General features: G+C 48.9%; 7 protein-coding genes across 7 annotated transcripts; 5 read left to right on the forward strand and 2 right to left on the reverse strand.

The window, feature by feature from the left end:
- Nucleotides 1-1,964: 1,964 nt before the first annotated feature.
- Nucleotides 1,965-3,725, forward strand: PGRI_054930 (putative metaphase-anaphase transition protein (Mlo2); the record flags this gene model as incomplete). The annotated part of the gene is made up of 4 exons (XM_040793206.1): nucleotides 1,965-2,053; nucleotides 2,118-2,172; nucleotides 2,236-3,658; nucleotides 3,718-3,725. 4 exons carry the CDS (start codon nucleotides 1,965-1,967, stop codon nucleotides 3,723-3,725), a joined length of 1,575 nt encoding a protein of 524 aa, XP_040645173.1.
- Nucleotides 3,726-4,156: 431 nt separating this feature from the next.
- Nucleotides 4,157-5,737, reverse strand: ssn3 (cyclin-dependent serine/threonine protein kinase SSN3; the record flags this gene model as incomplete). The annotated part of the gene is made up of 3 exons (XM_040793207.1): nucleotides 4,157-5,225; nucleotides 5,274-5,427; nucleotides 5,647-5,737. The coding sequence occupies 3 exons, from the start codon at nucleotides 5,735-5,737 to the stop codon at nucleotides 4,157-4,159; spliced, it is 1,314 nt and encodes a 437-aa protein (XP_040645174.1).
- A 627-nt stretch (nucleotides 5,738-6,364) lies between these two features.
- PGRI_054950 (putative MFS glucose transporter) lies at nucleotides 6,365-7,630 on the forward strand (the record flags this gene model as incomplete). Its single annotated transcript, XM_040793208.1, has 1 exon — nucleotides 6,365-7,630. One exon carries the CDS (start codon nucleotides 6,365-6,367, stop codon nucleotides 7,628-7,630), a length of 1,266 nt encoding a protein of 421 aa, XP_040645175.1.
- A 553-nt stretch (nucleotides 7,631-8,183) lies between these two features.
- Nucleotides 8,184-11,847, forward strand: PGRI_054960 (putative phosphatidylserine decarboxylase Psd2; the record flags this gene model as incomplete). The annotated part of the gene is made up of 7 exons (XM_040793209.1): nucleotides 8,184-8,321; nucleotides 8,394-8,438; nucleotides 8,494-8,709; nucleotides 8,771-9,203; nucleotides 9,257-10,792; nucleotides 10,857-11,608; nucleotides 11,674-11,847. 7 exons carry the CDS (start codon nucleotides 8,184-8,186, stop codon nucleotides 11,845-11,847), a joined length of 3,294 nt encoding a protein of 1,097 aa, XP_040645176.1.
- Nucleotides 11,848-12,644: 797 nt separating this feature from the next.
- On the forward strand, nucleotides 12,645-14,562 carry PGRI_054970 (Mis12-Mtw1 family protein; the record flags this gene model as incomplete). The annotated part of the gene is made up of 5 exons (XM_040793210.1): nucleotides 12,645-12,855; nucleotides 12,925-13,518; nucleotides 13,588-13,758; nucleotides 13,812-13,980; nucleotides 14,031-14,562. 5 exons carry the CDS (start codon nucleotides 12,645-12,647, stop codon nucleotides 14,560-14,562), a joined length of 1,677 nt encoding a protein of 558 aa, XP_040645177.1.
- A 1,141-nt stretch (nucleotides 14,563-15,703) lies between these two features.
- PGRI_054980 (isochorismatase family protein family) lies at nucleotides 15,704-17,866 on the forward strand (the record flags this gene model as incomplete). Its single annotated transcript, XM_040793211.1, has 1 exon — nucleotides 15,704-17,866. The coding sequence occupies one exon, from the start codon at nucleotides 15,704-15,706 to the stop codon at nucleotides 17,864-17,866; it is 2,163 nt and encodes a 720-aa protein (XP_040645178.1).
- Nucleotides 17,867-18,071: 205 nt separating this feature from the next.
- PGRI_054990 (rhamnogalacturonan acetylesterase RgaE) lies at nucleotides 18,072-18,879 on the reverse strand (the record flags this gene model as incomplete). The annotated part of the gene is made up of 3 exons (XM_040793212.1): nucleotides 18,072-18,098; nucleotides 18,151-18,725; nucleotides 18,771-18,879. The coding sequence occupies 3 exons, from the start codon at nucleotides 18,877-18,879 to the stop codon at nucleotides 18,072-18,074; spliced, it is 711 nt and encodes a 236-aa protein (XP_040645179.1).
- Nucleotides 18,880-19,111: the final 232 nt, after the last annotated feature.

Raw genomic sequence — 19,111 nt, forward strand, 5'->3', positions numbered from 1 at the left:
ACAGCCATCAAATATGAAGACAAGGTTATTGGCACGGGTCAGCTGGAAGCCAGATACGTGAAGAAGCAGTTATCGAACGTTGGCCGGGTCCGCATCAACGAGGAGATCAACATCCTAGTTCAGGTTAGTTTGAGTGATTGTATTGAGGGTTTCAAAAATACTATGTAGGAAAACGTACTTCGGTTGCCCTCGTGCCACCGACAAGAGTCACAGCATACCCACCGATAAGCCCATGTCGGCAATTGTCGCGAGTGAGGGCAGACGTAATCTCCTTGGCTGCCGCATGTAAGCTCGCTAAATGGCTTCGTGTCGACTAATTCTGTTTTTGGTCCATGACTGAAAGAGTATCTCTCTAGTCTATATATCAGAATAGCAAGAGGTAAAGAGAAATGAGAATAGTATCTGGTTTGGTAAGAACTAGCAGGATGTAGAGCGAGGATAGGATGAAATAGCTTTGGAAAGTCCTGATCATAATAGAAAGGCATTATGGTCTTCTCGGGGGTCCTTTCATATATAGGATTTGTTTAGATGCCTTGTTGGCTTTATACTACGTATACAGCAAAAAATGCAAGAGCTGAAGTTGTGAAAGTGAATTTTTCATGTATACATTTTGGAGTATATATGTAGTAACAGAATACCTGGAGCTAGACTATCCTATCCTGCATATAGTAGGTACAGGTCAACCCCACGCTCGTGGCTCTTATTGCAGTTTACCCCGGTCTCTTGGGACAATTGGAGCTTTTCAACCCCATAGACTTATACCTATAACTAGAATATAGTTAGCCAATCATACACATATATATATTGGGATTGGTAGCATACGTAGAAGCCAGATTAAGGATCTAGTCTATATAGTCCTCACCAAGTATATCCTTTAACCATTCAACACATCCCCGTTTTTGTTTCTAGGTGAGTTTGAAGACTTGAAAAGAAAAGATGCTCTTTCCTACAGGATCCTTCTTGGATTGGGCTAGGGCTATGTGTTAGGAGTTTTGAATGTGCTTGAAACTACCAATATTGGGTCAACAGAGACATACAACGGGTTAAATCTAGTCCAAAGTCCAATAATATATAGTATACATAAGGCTAGAAGGTACTGATGTGTATATTAGGAGGTCAAACGTCTACTCCATATCACCAAAGTGGGGCGGTGGAACAGACGGATATCCACAATTTGGCCTTGAACTACACGGAAATGCGTGCAATCTTGGCACAATTTCTTATGTTGTACATTCAAAACATAGGCTCAGCTGCAAGACGTATCCAGCGGATACATGGCCGAGTACTCCGTACGCAGGTACTTCATAAAAGCTTCCTTGGTGGTGCCTCCTGCTGTTCTTTTGACAATATTGGGAGTTCATCGCTTTATACGGAGTAATCTGGCCAGGGATCTGAATACTATCGCGAGATATGTAGTCTGAAGTTGAGATACTCAAGCCTGGGGTTGCCGGTGGCCCATGAATGATTGAATCTACGCCCGAGATAGACCTGTCAAATGTAGGGAAATTTACTCCTCCGTGTATCGGCCCTGGATTATATGAATGATCAATTCATATATGAAATTTCTATAAATCAATCAACTGTTGCTATTTCACGGTTTTATGCCTTGAATCAAAGACGTATTTATATACGCTCAGGTCTCAACGACCAATGAACCCACAATAAGATCAGATCTTCGAGAATTTTAAGGCTCCACCACCAATTGCCTTAATATTGGGCGTAAGCTGCCTACATGGGAACATTGAAGTCCTCAAATAAACTCACTCGGTGCCTCCTGTAATCGTCAGGTTGGAAATGTTGGGATGCATGTAGACCGCTCTGCTGTCGTCGGAATCTGCCGGCAGAAACTTTTAAGTTACGTCGCGACCCATCACGTCGCGTCGTTTCCAACACACCACCTGGACACTTGTGACTCTTGCACTTTGCCAATTCCTACGATAAGGATACAGACAAAGCCCATAGCAATGGATGCCCCACAATCGGTCGTTGCTCAGCTCACCGAGGATACTCGGAGTGAGAGCTTGGGCTCTCAGAATTCCCAGACCGCGAAAGAGTATGACGCATTCGCCTATACTCTCCTCCACATCAGCAAATTTGTTCATACTAACTGAATTTAGGTTTATTGAGTCCCAGCTCCAACTGGAGGCAGATGCGCGTGAGGCTCTTCCTTATGTGAGTGCCTCGACAAAGCAGGTGGCGCGCGACTTTTTCCACAGCTGACCTATTTGACTTTAGGCCTTCGACTCTTGCACATACGACCTTGGACCGTTGCGACAGGTCCTATTTGCGTGCCTCACATGTAACCCCCCACCTGCCGACTCCAAAGAATCCTATACTGCCGCTGGCGTCTGTTACTCGTGCTCGATATCCTGTCATGGCGAACACACACTAGTCGAACTCTTCAACAAACGTAACTTTGTCTGCGACTGTGGAACAACCCGTCTACCACCATCCTCATGCTGCACACTCCGCGAAGATCCCGCAACCGGAAAGAAGGGCGTTCATTCACAAGAGGCTGCAGCAAAAAATACATACAACCATAACTTTCGTAATAAGTTCTGTGGCTGTGGCGAACAGTACGATGCATATTCAGAAAAGGGGACAATGTACCAGTGCCTGGGGCTTGGTACTGTCGAGACAGGAGGATGTGGCGAGGACTGGTGGCACCCGGAGTGTCTCATCGGCTTGTCGCGTGATTGGAACAACGCCGCCCCTAAGGCCAATGGACTCGGCGGCGGTGATGCTACCAATGACGCTTCAGCCGAGGACGAAGAAGATCTGCCCCCACCTGGCTTTCCTGCGGAGGATGATTTCGACCATCTGATCTGCTTCAAATGCGTCGACTCTAACCCCTGGATCAAGCCCTATGCGGGCACTCCTGGGTTCTTGCCCCCGGTTTTCCGGGAAGGTGGACTCAAGAAGGGCATCAATGTGACCGAGAACCCCCCTGTGCCAGCCACTGAGTCTCATAAGACCGAACCTAAGGATCTGGAGAAGACCGAACAATCAAAAAAGCGCAAGGCAGATGTCGAGGAGCCCGCCGAAGGAGAGCCTGTTACCAAGCGAACTAAAGAAGAAGAAGAACACGCTCCTGTCGAGGAACAACCGTCGAAGGTCATGAAGGAAGAGGAGCCTACTGAGGAAGAAACCGATTCCCCTGCAAAGCCGTCCGCCCCCAAGCACACCGAACTTCCCAAGTCCACTCCAATGGAATCATTTTCTCTTTTTGCCTTAGATGATTTTCATGGTCAGCTGTGCCGTTGTGCTGAGTGCTTCCCCAAGCTTGTTCCGCACCCTCAACTTCGCGAAGAAGAAGATACCTATGAGCCTCCCATGTCTGACGATGGCCAGGCTAATGGTGCCGCAAGTGTCGGTACGGGCAGCATTTACGATCGCGGCGAGGCAGCACTGAACAACATGGATCGGGTGCGTGCCATCGAGGGCGCAATGGCATACAACCACCTGCGTGACAAACTCAAGGTGTTCCTACAGCCATTCGCCGAGAGTGGACAGGCTGTCAGTGCGGAAGACATCAAGGGCTACTTTGAGGCCCTGCGCGGTGATGAGCAGGGCATCAAAGATGCTGCTAATCACGCTTCTACCATGAGTGGTGACGGCAAGGACGATACCGACGGAGACAAGCGACACGAACAGAATGGTAAGTGACTATGAACCTCTTGTCTGACTTTCCGGCAAGATAGCTGATCTTGATCGCAGGGTACTGATTATCCTTTTATGCAATTCTTTTCATCCTTTCGGCGTTATATCATTGGGTGCTATCTGGGGGTTTTCGGGGACTGTTCAGCGTGTACTATATTTTGCGGATATGTGATTGGGAAATGGGCAATGATGGGAGGTTTAAGTACAATTGATGCGTCATATGCAATTCAAATGATTATTATCTAACGGAGATGGAATGACTCCCGAGGTCCCGTCCAAGGTTCAATCAATCCACACTCATAATATAAGATACATAGTGGTTCTACAGCCCTCCAGGGTCAATGAAAGCAAACCCTGCGTAAATAATGCAATTTCGCTAGTTAATGTAACGCTAACACCGAATTAAATATATGAAGTGGGTGGATATCATGGGCCAGCCTGTCCACGCGCCGCAAAATATGATCAACACAGATATGCAGCAAACAAATGAAAAAGCTTACTCTTTGAGGCGCTTGGAGGCCCTCATCAACGAATCATCTGGCAAGCCACTCCGTTTGGTGCCAGGAAGACTGCCGCTGCGAATATCATTGTCATCTTGGGTGACCCGACGGTGTGGGTATTTGCCCTCGATACCCTCGAAGCAGTTACCACTGATAGGGCCGCCGTTGGTAAAGTATGGATGTTCAAGGGCTTGCTCGGCAGTTAGCCGCTTTGCCGGGTCATATTCAAGCATACGCGACAGAAGATCGAATCCATCTGCCCCGGGAGTGCCAGCACTGGAGGTGGACGTGTATCCGCCGTTTTTCAAACAGCTCTGATACCACCCTTCAAGATTCGAGCTGCGATGGAAATGTGAAGGTTGACGGTGGAGCACCAGGGACTGGAGCTGGGAATATTCGGGCATGGATGCTAGTCCGGGCCATGATTCTTTGCGGGGAAGACCGAGGATTTCGACGATCTTCATCATTTGGTTGCGTTGAAAGGGGACAGTTTTCTTGCTATCCATTTTGGCTTCTTCGCCTTTAAAGATTGGACGTAGCGAGAGTAGTTCGGCGAAGATGCATCCTATTGCCCACATATCGACGGCAGGAGTATAGTGCCGGCTCCCCATGAGCAGCTCGGGTGCACGGTACCAGATTGTAACGACGACTTTGTCGCCCGAGAACAGGGAGTTGAGTGGCTTGTAGAACAGACGTGCTAGGCCCAAATCGCCGATACGAATGGCACCGCTTGAGGTGACGAGGATGTTGGCTGGTTTCAAATCACGGTGAAGGACCCAGTTGGTATGAAGGTAGAGCAATCCATTCAACAACTGGAACATGATAGACCGGACCATGGTCGCCGGAATCGCATGTCGTTGGGGTTGGGTGTGATGATGAATGATCTGAAGCAAATCATGCTCTGTATATTCGAATACCATGAAGATACATTTGTCCTCCAGAATGATCTCTTCTAGTTGGACAACATTGGCATGTGAGAGTTCAGTACACAATGCCATCTCACGGATAGCCGACTGCGACAGACCCGTGTACTGGATTGTTTCACCTTCCTTGTCAGGTTTGAATCTGGAGGAAGTTAGAATAAGAAATCAAAATGTTGGGGACGGCTTTTACTTTTTGATTGCAAACTCCCCTTTCTTGCCATTTTTGCCAACAGCCTTGTACACTCGGCCATATGTACCACTGCTGATGAAGCCTACTATATTATACCGATCTCGGACCCGAACTTTGCTGGTGTACCCACCGGGTCTTCTTGATTCAATGGCATCTGTTAAACCCCCGGTTAGCATATTTCAGATTAAGAATCGAATGCGACGAGAATCCCTTCCAATTGCAAATTCGCACAGAAATAAGATCACAGAGAATCAAAGGGAAAGAGTTACCACGAGAATAGAATCCTCCAGAATTCAAGAAAGGGAAACCCTTTCCAAACATGATGAAACAGAAACAAGTTACACCAACGATCAGAAGGAAGATATATAATTACCATCGACAGTAGCCTGGAGACTCCGTTTCAAGTTACCGACTCTTGTTCGTGAGAGAGAGCCGGAGGAAGAGGGCGGGTTTGTCAGACTCATTTGTGGATCAGAATGGGCTGATGTCACTCCATTGGTGGAGAGATACTCCACGATTTCTTTTGAATATAAGAATATAAGAAAAGGATTCAAAAAGAATTACTCCGTAGAGAGATCTTATTCAAAGTATTTTGGTCTTAACCTTCCAAGGGAACTGTAGTCAAAGCTTAGTCAGGTCACATGTCGGCCGTGCCAACCTTGCAGGAGCTTCAACTCTTTCTTATCTCTTTCGTTTCTGAATCGTGACATCTATTGCCTAACTTCAATGTGACATTTGAACTACCCATGCAGACATTTTTTTCGTTTGACTTAACCTCAGATCATTGCTCTCTCCGCGATCGGCAAACGTCATCTTAAGCTCCTAGTATTTCAAGTTTGTCCCGCGATGGTCTTGGGCGTGTCAACCCCGTCGAGGGTTACACCGTATCTGATATATCTCGTATTTGTTGTCACACTTGGTCCGCTTCAATTTGGCTTCCACCTGGTAGGATGGCACCTCTATGTGTACTGAACATTACTGATGCGTAAATTACCTAGGCAGAGCTTAATGCCCCCAAAGCTGTGATCACATGCGAACGTAAAGGAATTCATTCTTCCGTCTCTTTTCATGGTCTACCGCAATGCTTCCCTATGACTCCATCGCAATTCGGTCTAGTCTCTTCGATTTACACACTCGGTGGCTTACTTGGAGCCCTGCTGGCAGGACCTGTCGCCACCAAATATGGACGTCTACTTGCATTACGAGCGACCACGGTGTTTTTTATTCTGGGACCCGTAGCGGAGACACTTGCCCCGGCGATTTCCCTCTTGGGCCTTGGTAGATTCCTCTCTGGAATTGGCTCTGGTGCAGCAATTGTGGTTGGTCCTATCTACATTTCCGAAGTTGCTCCTCCTAGTGCTCGAGGCCTCTTTGGGGCTTTCACCCAGATTATGACCAATGTCGGTATTCTGTTGACACAATCCCTGGGATATTTCTGGAGTGAAGCAAGCCGCTGGAGACTTATACTTGCCGTGGCTGGGATCATTGGTGCTCTGGAACTTTTGGGGCTGTTCTTGGTACCAGAAAGTCCTTCATGGCTCGCAGAAAACCAAAAGATTAGTCAAGCACGTCGGGTCCTGCAGCGGATCCGCGGTCGAGATGCCAACCTTGAAGCGGAAATTGCGAGCTGGAGGGCCTCGGAAGCCCCTGCATCTGGCGAAGAAGAATCCTTGCTCTCTCCATCCGGTGACAGGCCGCCTAATATGCCTGTAGTCACGTTTATGCAGGTTGTCAAAGATCCCTATTACCGCCCGGCTATTATTGCTGTAGTTGGCGTGATGGTCGCCCAGCAACTCACCGGGATGAACAGTATTGTTATGTACAGCGTGTCTCTATTACAGAAAATCTTACCCACGACTGCTGCGCTACTCACTGTGATGATATCTGCGATTAATCTCGTGATCACACTGGCGTGTTCTCCATTACCCGATCGCATTGGCCGAAAGTCGTGTCTGATGCTGAGTATCTGCGGTATGGGATGCAGCTCTATACTTCTCGCGATAAGTATCTACATGAACGCTAAGATCCTAACGGCGATCGCTGCCTTGCTTTTTGTGGCAGGTTTTGCGGTCGGATTGGGCCCGGTCCCCTTTATCCTAGCATCCGAGCTTGTTGGGGCCGAGGCTGTCGGGGCAGCCCAAAGCTGGGCACTGGGTGCCAACTGGATCGCAACGTTTGTTGTGGCACAATTTTTTCCAGTGCTCGATGATATTCTCGGTGGTCGTGGACAGGTATACTGGGTATTTGCGGTTATGGCCGGGTTGTTTGGTGGCTTCATCTATCGATATGTACCTGAAACCAAGGGCAAAGCTAATGCCGATGAGGTTTGGGGACGCACAGATCGACGACAAGACTGACTTTCTCTTAAGGAGTACTCCGTACAAGTAGATCAATTCGATATAATTTTCCTTTACTCCGTATATAGAATGTGTATACTCCATTGTAAGGTCGGAATTCAATATGATGCGGGGTACTTGCATATCGTCCTGCATATTAAAAAGAATTCAAATATATACCTCATGTCATGACATGTCTAGACATGTCCAATCTTTCCAAGTACACAATAGGCATCCATTTTTTTCGTGTGCTATAACTTGCGGTGTGGAGTATTTGACGTCGATTCGCAGTGTTTCTCCCACTTTTCCCTTCAAGTCTCTCAGATTCTCAGAGAGATCTCTTTGGACAGATTAAAATCCTTTAAGAAACTTGCGGGTAAATCCATTCCGTGATCGACCCGAAAGACCATCCGGAGATATCGTCGATCAACTCTGGGGTCTCTGGGGTCTCTCTTAAACATTGTGTTGACTAGGGGGCAAGCCACCCCTCCTCAACACTTTATTTTTTTTCCCGCTTTCTTATTTCTTTCTTCTCTTCTTCTCTTCTTGTTTTCATTTATTTTATCTATCCGCAATGGTCCGGTTGGCATTACCCCAACGGTTGAGCTCACACTTGTCCGCGAGGAGCGCGTCGTCCACTCCCGGACAGAGCAGAAGCACCAGTCCATTGCGATCAGAAAAACATCTCCTACTCAAGGTTTCAGTTATCCGGGTAAGTATTACGAATTATGTAGCATTTTCTATTCTTATGGAGTCTCTGGCTAATTTCAATGGTTTTCATTAGGGACGTAACCTCGCAGCCAAAGATCGAGGTGGTACGAGCGACCCAGTGAGCACCCTTCCGAAGACAATTCAAACCTCGACACCGCTTACATGTTGTACAGTATTTGGTGGTTACATTAGGAGACGCGAGGCAGTCGACGCCGACCATATTCAAAACCCTGAACCCGGAATGGAACGTCTCGTTCGACATGCCCATCATGGGCGTACCGCTATTGGAAGCTATATGCTGGGATCATGATCGGTTCGGCAAGGATTACCTGGGAGAGTTTGATATTGCATTGGAGGACATTTTCGCTGATGGCCAAGTGAACCAACAGGTGGGTGGAAGGGACCACGTTGCTTGGACAATTGGGGGCTTGCGCTGACTTTGATTCATAGCCTAAATGGTACACTTTGAATTCCAAGCGGAAGACGTCCAAAAGAAAGGACAGCACTGTATCCGGCGAGATCTTGCTGCAGTTCTCGCTCGCCGATTCCGCGAACCCCGCTGCCACCCCGCCGGAAATCTACCACAAGTTCAAGAAATTGGTATACTCGGGCGATGAGGATGATCAGATTATCCCTCCCCCCGATTTCGATGATTTGGAACAGGATGCACAGGACGATGAGAATGAGACCTCTGATGAAGCTGATGACCCGGCAGGTGGCCCAGAAGTGGGGGAAAAGCGCCGTCGGCGACTTCGGCTGGCTCGCTTGAGACGCAAGTCCCTGGCAGCTCGTGCATACCAATTCTCAGGCACGGGGACTGGAGTGCATGGTATCGTTTTCATGGAAATTGTTCGGGTGACCGATCTGCCTCCTGAACGAAATGGTATGGATTTATCTTCCTGCATGCAAAACGCTAGATGTTGATTGATGTTTTAGTAACTCGGACATCGTTCGATATGGATCCCTTCGTCGTGACCTCTCTTGGAAGGAAGACATTGAGAACTCCCGTCATCCGCCATAACCTGAACCCGGTGTATCATGAGAAAATGGTGTTCCAGGTAATGCGACACGAGCAGTCTTATACTATCAGCTTTACTGTGATAGATCGAGACAAGTTCTCGGGAAATGACTTTGTTGCCTCTGCTGGTTTCCCTCTGCAAAATCTCGTTCAGTCCGGCCCAGAAGCAGACCCCGAGACGGGATTATATCAGTTTGTAGAGGATGTGGAGGAAGCTGATCCCACCACAACTACCAAGCTTGGTACGCGATCTGGAGTTAGCCCCTCGCGATCTGGCTCTGGCATTCGCCCCTCGCACTCCTCATCGAGTCTCTCCAGAATGGCTCGGCCTATTTTAAAGACGCGTCACTCCGCCACTGCAGCTTCAAGCCAATCAATGCTCGAGACGCCATCGCCGACTCTCGTTACACCCTCCTCCCTCCCAGAAGAAGGAGTTCCAGAGATGGCTAGTTCTAGCTCACTGCAGCTGCCCTCCACGCTGAACATGTACGATGGCGAGTCAGCTCCACCACCTGACAAGGACGGCTTTAGGTCTTATACTATTCCCCTTATACTCAAGAATAAAGAACGGTGGGAAGACAAACATTCGCCAGAGCTGCATGTCAAGGCAAAGTACTTGCCGTACAGTGCTCTCCGACAGCAGTTCTGGAGGTTGATGCTTAAGCAATATGACGCTGACGAGAGTGGTCGCATTGACAAGGTAGAGATGACGACAATGCTGGACACTCTGGGATCAACACTAAAAGAGTCGACAATTGACAGCTTCTTCGAGCGCTTCAGCGCAGAGAATGCGTCCAATGAAACGGATGATCTAACATTCGACCAGGCAGTGATTTGTCTGGAGGACACGCTTCAAACCCTGCAGAAGAGAAATTCAATGGCTGCTCCTAGAGCACCTTCACTTCCTCTGTCAAATGCTGGAAGTCAAGATAGTGAGCCATCTAGCAGCGATGAGCACGTTTTGGAAACCGATATCACCCCTCCTTCCAATACCGACCCGCAGAAAACATCCATTCCAACTCTATCCAGCGAAGATCAATCTAGCTCCGCCGATGAGTACCTTCAGCCTGATGATCTCGGAGATGAGAGGGGCGAGGAGCACGTCGTCGAAATTCGCGAGTGCCCCCTTTGCCACCAGCCACGTCTTGCGAAACGTTCTGACGCAGATATCATCACGCACATTGCCACGTGCGCAAGCCAGGACTGGCGCCAGGTTGACAACTTAGTCATGGGTGGCTTTGTGACTTCCAGTCAGGCACAGCGCAAGTGGTACTCCAAAGTCATCACGAAGATTTCATACGGCGGATACAAACTTGGAGCGAACTCGGCCAATATTCTGGTACAAGATCGTATCACAGGTCAGATCAACGAGGAACGCATGAGTGTTTATGTGCGACTTGGAATCCGGCTGCTGTACAAGGGCATTAAAAGCCGTGATATGGAAAAGAAGCGAAGTATGTAACCTTGAGCCGAAGTGTATCTCTCTGATAAAAAGATCTTGCTAACAAACCATACCAGTCCGCCGTGTGCTACGCTCTTTGAGTGTCAAGCAGGGTCGCAAATATGATGACCCAGCCTCAGCATCTCAGATCGCCGACTTTATCAATTTCCACCAGCTGGACATGTCCGAAGTCCTGATGCCCCTGGAAAATTTCCGCAATTTTAACGAGTTCTTCTACCGTGCTCTGAAGCCTGGCGCCCGCCCGTGCTCTGCTCCCGATGAGCCTAGGATTGTTGTATCTCCCGCCGACTGTCGCTCAGTGGCCTTTGACCGCTTGAGTGATGCAACCAGCATCTGGGTCAAGGGTCGTGAATTCTCAGTTGAAAGACTGTTGGGTAACGCTTACCCGGAGGATGCTGCTCGATACCGAAACGGTGCTCTCGGAGTGTTCCGCCTGGCACCTCAAGATTACCACCGCTTCCACATCCCCGTAGATGGAATCATGGGTGAGCCCAAGACCATCGAGGGTGAGTACTATACAGTGAATCCAATGGCGATCCGATCCGCCTTGGACGTCTACGGCGAAAATGTCCGCATTCTCGTTCCCATTGACTCTATTGCACATGGCCGAGTCATGGTTGTCTGTGTTGGTGCGATGATGGTTGGCAGCACGGTCATCACCCGCAAAGCCGGCGAGAAGGTTTCACGGGCCGAAGAGCTGGGCTACTTCAAATTCGGTGGTAGCACCCTTTTGTTGCTCTTTGAAGAAGGCAAAGTCAATTTTGACAGGGACCTGGCAGACAACTCCAAGGGTGCACTGGAAACTTTGGTAAGAGACGAAAGCTTTTTTTCCCTCCCATACTTGATCAATTGCATACTAACACTTCTTTCTAGATCCGAGTTGGCATGTCGGTCGGGCACAGCCCAGATATTCCTCAGTACGAACCTGACATGCCCAAGAAGGCAGAGAATATAACTGCCGAGGAGATGCAAGAAGCCAAGCGGCGCATCGAGGGCAGCCTGGCACCACCAAGCAATCCCTCCACCTTACTCAAGTCGATCCAATGATCTGCCTTTCTTTTGATTTCACTGGAGTGGATAGGGCTCAACTCCCACCACTCTTTCTCACTGAACATATTGTTTTTCAACATCGGTGTTGGGAGTTATTTCAATGTTGTATCCTTTTGTGAAAGCATCATAGCGTTTATCTAGCAGCATCTGCGCATTGCGAGGATTGGGTGTAGAAGATATGTGAGAGAGTTCAATTTTAGAGCCAATCATACATTAGCAGCGTTTGAATACTTTCAATGAATGAAAAGTAGTAAAAGCAAAGTAGTCGAAGTAGTCAAAGTAGAAAATCAATGTAAGTATAACGGTCGATCTCAAAAGAGACTAGCGCGGTCCCCACGCGCCCGACCAAAACAACCGCGTGCGAGAATCCAACCCACTCACACCCCCCAACCTGCCGCTCCCCTTGCGTGTCTTTTTAATTGAGTTGACTAAGTCGCCTAATCTGCTGTTCTTCGGCTGCAGCTCTGAATTGGGACGCGACCCGCGCCTAACATCCCGCGAAGCCGATAACTCAAACCTTGCCATATACACGTCAAGTACCTATTGATCAACAAACCCCTCTGGGTTGACATCGTATCGAGCTCGGTCAGCTGTTTGGGGGGATTAATTTGAGTCCGGCGTCCATACCCAGGCGTTGCGCTTGTTGTGTTTCCAAGAAGCCTCTTCAACCAGGGGTATTCGACTGGAGAACAGGAGACCGCAAAGCATCTAGTCAATACCGGAACGGGGGTGCTTGCTTCGCCACCCCTACGTTTAATCCCGACCACAACAACCCCGCGTGAACCCCTCCTGACATGACAGTCGCGGTCCTGGCGACTACAACGACCAAGACAAAGCGTCGCGAATCGCTAGGGACGATCGCAATGGCTGCTCCGAAGACACAATCGCGCTCTGTGACCGCGTCAAGTGGAACTGGAAAAACCAAAGAACGGAAGACTACGCGACTCAGTACAAGTAAACAAGAGCTCGAGAAAAACACAAACAAGCTAGGGAAGCGGCCAGCTGGTGAGTAATTTGCTGGAGTGAAAGTCGTTGAGAGAGGGTTGAAAGAAATATTCTAATTCGTCTCTTCAGTGGCATACGAGGAAGACGCGGAAGGGTTCCAGTTCTCTCTGCTACCATCAAAGAAGTCCCGGCCGTCAATCGAAGTAGTTCCCGAAAATCCCCATTCAGACGTGGAAAATGCGCTTCCAAAATCAACACCGAAAAGAGGCAGGCCACGGAAAAAGCAAACGGACGATGAGACCACTTCAAGCGCGGTGCCGGCAAAGGGAAAAAGCGTGGAGCTTCCATCTAGGAGACCTACGAGGGGGACCGCAAAGACTACACACACAGAGCCTGAATCTCAACCGACAAACAAGAACCGCCCATCACGGCCCCGCGACAGTCCAGAGCACCAGACTGAAGCAAAAAAATCGAAGAAAGCAGGACGACCACCAAAAGTTAAACAGCAAGCGCAAGTGTCTGAGTCAAATGGATATAATTCTCCAGCAAAACCTCCTGAGGGAACAAAGGTGGCACTTCCAGTGGCCGATACTCCGGTGATTCAGCGCAATAAAGAGTTCAGAGGCGGGAAGGGTGATAAAAGCGATAAAGGGCGACGGCGAAGCAGCTTGAGTATGCGAGGACGAAGGGCCAGTTTTTTGATCGACTCAGGGACATCAAATGGTAGGTTTCTTGGTCTGGCATGTGCTATGAATGACTGAATGCTGATCTTTCTATCTTTTTCCTGTATAGCGTTACCCCATCGAGAAGTTAGTACAGCAGATTTTTACAAGCACATCGCCGATGACGATATCCCGGAGCCGCGAAGGATGCGACAATTATTGATTTGGTGTGCGACTCGTGCATTAGGGGAAAAGCCCTCAGGAGGCTCAAACTCGGACGATCAAAGTGCGCGCTTAGCAGGTACGTGAAACCTTGACTTGTGTGAGAGGGATTGTTTATCTGACCTTTTCCAGCGCGTGTGATTCAAGAGGAGCTTCTTCAGGATTTCTCGAACAACTCGGAGCTTTCTAACTGGCTTGGCCGCGAAGATCTGAACCCTCCAGCCGTGGTTGTCAAAAAGCCGAATCCACGAAACGTGCAAAATACAGACAAGATCAAGGAATTAGAGGAGCATATACAGAAGTAAGCATATCGAGAGTTGCTACAAGTGTATAGGACTAACGAACTCTCAGATTACACAAAGAAAGGCAATCTCTTAATGCGCTTCTCCGACAGCCAGCGATCCCAGCCCTCAAGGCTGAACCACAACCCGACAACCAACAAAAAGATAAGCAATCTTCGCGTACATCACAACGCGAAGAAATCGATCCCTCTCTACTCGATCCCTCACAACAAGCCATACTAGAATCTCTCAATCCCTCGAATCAGCCACCAGAGGGAGAATCCTCTACCCCATCTTCAACCCGACCGCCTATCACCCCATCTGCCGTCTCTGCTCAATTATCACGTATCACATCTGGGCTGGCACCGACGCTTGATACCTTCGCAGCTGGTGTGCATGATATCGAACTATACCGAGCCTCCGCAGATGCCGTTTCATCCCGAATATTGCGCATCTGTTCACAGCGACTGGAAGAGCGCGACGCGCAGAACACGCAACGTCTCCTCGCAATGGAAGGCGAAGATGACGAACACCCACCACCGAGAATCAAGGAAGATTTGGGTCTTATTCTGGGGGCACTTAGTCGGCTGGAAAGACGATAGAAAATACTATCCATCCACTTTTCCTGGGAGGTTTCTCCTACGTATACCCTCAATAATCTGTTTTCTGGCGATTTGCCATTCTTCCTCATTTCTGTTTCCTGCGGTGATCCATGAATGAACTGATATGATCTTGACGAAACCTCAGCCCGATGTTATGGGATGGGAAACGGTGCATTTACGGGGGGCATTTCAATCGGTTGACAAGCTCGGAGTTTGGGTTGTTTGTGTTTGAAATAAGATATCTCATGCTTCATGAGGTACCGAGATTCGAGAAGTAAATAGGGAGTCAAGGACCTAATACATGTCATCAATCATGACCACCTGGTTTCTGTCATCTATATGGTAAGAGGTCTTTCGAATATGTTGGCGAATTAAGCAAAGAAATGAAGGTAATAGTATCAGCTATCTCAAGATCTACTACTGCCAATGAAGCAGACATCCATCACATGGCCGCACGTGACGGCGTTGTAGATACAAATGCGAAAGACAATCAAGTGAGCTTTTGCAGTTATAGTGAGAAATTATAATCTCCTTTGCTTGAAAGTATTGAGTAACAAAGCTGGCCTGGCCAAGTAGTCCATTCAGCTCTCGTCGTATCCTATGAGCATCGACCATTTTAAGCGTCCTGTCCTGCGGTTGAAGAAGGTCCAGACTTATTTTTATTTTCACGTGACTTCGTACTTTCCTTTTTTGCTTTTTTTTTTGACTCGTTCCTTCCCAAAGTACCATTTATGCCTCAGGCCAAATATATTTTCCTTTTTCTACACATTTTCCCCCCCCCCCCCCCCCCCCACCCCCCCCCCCCCCACCACCACCCACCCACGTTGTTGTATATCAAATTACTTTCTGTTAGCATGTCTATAGGATGAGTGTCTTCTCATTCGGGGATCTACCCACTATTCAAACTCGAAAGGCTTTACTATTACTTGACTTTCAAAATGATTTCGTTCGTCCTTCCGGCGCTTTACATATTCCTAATACACCAGATTTCCTCGAAACTCTTCCACAACTGGCATCTGCATTCCGGAGAGTCGGTGATGTAGTTTGGGTGCGCTCACAATATGAATCCCCTCAGAGAATCGTTGATTGGAACTTTGGTGATCGAATTGTTCTGGATAGAGAACCACCTCGCAGAAAACAGATGCCTACTTCAGATATAATTGAAGTTGGGTCGGACCGTGATTCACCAGAACCTATCGACCCTGAAGCCTTTCTCTCCACCGAATCTTCACCATGCTGTGATCCAAGTACTCCAGGATATCAGTTCCCCGCACCGATTCTGGCCGCCATCAATTCCCAGCATGACACCGTAGTGGACAAAACAGGATACTCCGCTTTGGAGTCCCCTGGCCTTGTACTATCCTTTAGGACACACTTTGTGACCGAGTTGTACCTCTGTGGCTCATTGTCGAATATCTCCGTGTTTGCGACCGCTTTGGATGCTGTTCGTAACGGGTTCTCGGTAACTCTTGTGGAGGATTGCTTGGGATTCCGCGATTTTCAGCGGCATCAAGAAGCAATGCGACGCATGGCGGATATTCTGGGAGCAACTGGTATCACCGCTGCGGAGCTCATTCAGGAGCTAGATTGGGATGAAACAGAGGCAATTGCTCGTCAAGGCGCACCGCAACCCACAGGACCAGCAAGTACGGCTGACCTCGAAAGTGTCATGGATGGTCTAGAATTCTGGAATACAACCGACAACTCTCCCACAGATAACTCGCGTGATACAGAGGATCTGAGCCTTTCGGAACTCGCTACTCTTTCTCGCACCCAGCGAGCTACTGCCGCACAGGTGCGGGGTCCAGTGGAAGAGCAAAAAAAGGTGCGAGCGCGCATCCGTCGTCCCAAGCGCCGAGATGTCCTAAAAGAATCTTCACCCGGATCTCGCGTCGACGCCGACGAGGGGCCAACACCTTTAGAATCTGCGGAATCTCGAATCAACATTGGGGAGGGTGACTCACGCCTCGTGACCAATGTCAACCTGACCACAGATTGCTTTGAGCGTATACAAGCGGAGGTAGATTGGCAGAAGATGTACCACATGTCGGGTCAAGTTCCCCGATTGGTTGCGGTCCAAGGTCAAACTCAATCCGATGGAGCCATACCTATATATCGCCATCCGGCAGACGAGTCTCCACCCTTCAAGCCATTCACCCCCGCGGTTGATGAAGTGCGTATGGCTGTTGAGCAAATACTGGGCCACTCCTTGAATCATGTACTTATTCAACTTTATCGCGATGGCCAGGATCGCATATCAGAGCACTCAGATAAGACGCTGGATATTGCGCGAGGATCTTTCATTTGCAATGTCAGTCTAGGCGCCGAGCGCGTGATGGTCCTCCGTACCAAGACCTCGGCATCCGAACCCGAAGGGGGCATTGAACCACGCCGGACAACGCAGCGTGTGCCCCTTCCGCACAATTCACTTTTTGTGCTCGGCCCAAAGACGAACATGCGATGGCTTCATGGTATCCGGGCGGATAAACGACCTAATGCAACCAAATCCACCGAGGAGCAAGCCTACGGCGGCCAGCGCATTTCACTTACTTTCCGTCTTATCGGGACATTCATTGATCCGGTGGCCAATACAATCTGGGGACAAGGCGCTGTCAGCAAGACATTGGACCAGGCCCGCGCCGTGATCCATGGGGATTCTGCTGAAACAGCACGCCTCATTGGGGCTTTTGGCCAGGAAAATCGTGCCACCGAATTCGATTGGGATGCCGTGTATGGTAGGGGCTTTGACGTGGTGAACTTTGTGACAACATCAGCAGGCCAACTATTACTTGGTTGTGATCTTGTTGCCAATTTGCGTGTGCGTCTTTGTCTGGCGGAAAACGGCATCCGGTACAAATTAATCACCAGTCACGAGCAGGGGCCCACACAACTCGCGGGATGCCCGATATACGAAACGCCTGATGGAGAAACAGTCGCAGGTGACTCTGCTATCTTAACTTACACGGCCAACCGAACTCCCGAGGCGTCACGGCCAGGTGGAGATTCGTTGCGCGGGGGAAATTTCTTGTCAGCGATTGACGGCTTTCTGGCACGCTGGCGTCAACACCGTGCCACGAATTCAGCCAGTGAATTTGATTACGGGATTGAGGATTGGGAACGTACTCTGCAGGGACAACATTACCTAGGAGGTTCCGTTTTTAGCATCGACGATTGCTCTCTATGGCCAGTTCTGCGGGATATTGTGCAGACACAGGGTGTATTGGATGCTCGGTTTACGAGTCTGAATCAATATTATCACCGAGTCCAGAATCGAGGTATCGTTCGATCTGTCCTAGAGGAATGAAATTGGACCGGGATTTTATGTGCATGAGAAAGTTTTTGAACGACAGCTTTTGCATTTCAGCGTTCGTGTTTTAGCTATGGACATATTACGAAATCTTACGAATTCACCTGGCCATCAAATCTTGGGTCTAGTCCTACCGAGGCCACCCAATCTGCTCGCTTTACAGGCACAATTATCAATTATAGTCATAAGCTCAGATTGAGCCCTAAATTCCGCTCTTATAGACATGAACCTGGGAAAGTGGTAGTGCTCAAAGAACTCTTTAGAGCAACATTCCCACAAACCACAGCCTTGAAAAAGGCCTGGGCCACTACCGATGCACCGGCAGCACTAGTGTGCGTGTGATCTAAGGGGAAGTATGCATCGACAGCAGCCATGCCTAACTGCCTGAATCGATCTGCCACATAAGCACCGTGGTCAACATAGGGTACACCTGCGGCTACAGCTGCTACCTGCGCATAACCCACAAACCGCGACGGGGCATAAGTGAAGGTTCCACTTTCCCAGGGGTTGTTGGGTGTTTGGCTCGAGATGATCACATTTGCGCCCTTGGCCTTGAACACCTTGGTGGCATTCTCTACATATGCCGGGAATGTCAACACTGTCTCGGCAACCCCGTTGTATGTTGTGCTACAGGTCTCGCTTCCTGTGCCAGCACAGTCGGTACGCCCATTATCGGTGGGAGTCAGAGAACCACCGTCATTGTGCCCGAATTCGATGATCACCCAGTCTCCAGACTGAACCAATGCTGCAATAGCATCGAACCGACCCTCACGTGTATATGACCGTGCGCTACGGCCGGCGACAGCTTTATTGGACACGGTGAGTGAGGTATATGGCGTAACATATTCACCCCATCCTACGAGGATTAGCATGTTATCCCCAGAGGCTTGAGGAGAAATACCTGCTGTCCCAGATCCAGTCCCACTCTTTGCCATAGTCGAGTCACCAGCAAGGTAGATGGTCGTACTCAGTGCACTCGGGATGAGCGAGAGAAGAATAGTAGATTTCATGGTGACAATATAAGATAAATGTTTAGATGTTCTCTATAGAACCGGCAGCTTCATCAAAAATATACATTTTCAACCTATACCAAGCAATGGTCTGGATACGTGGAAAAAAGAAGTGAGACCCTCCGCGGGGTATACACGGCCATTATGTCGCTCTCGAGTTTCATCCGGAGAAAAGCAGATGCTGATATGCAGGATAGAATGCGGAGATATGTTGATCGATACTTCTGATTCA

Source organism: Penicillium griseofulvum (genome assembly GCF_001561935.1).
Source record: "Penicillium griseofulvum strain PG3 chromosome Unknown contig_84, whole genome shotgun sequence".
Lineage (NCBI taxonomy): Eukaryota > Fungi > Ascomycota > Eurotiomycetes > Eurotiales > Aspergillaceae > Penicillium > Penicillium griseofulvum.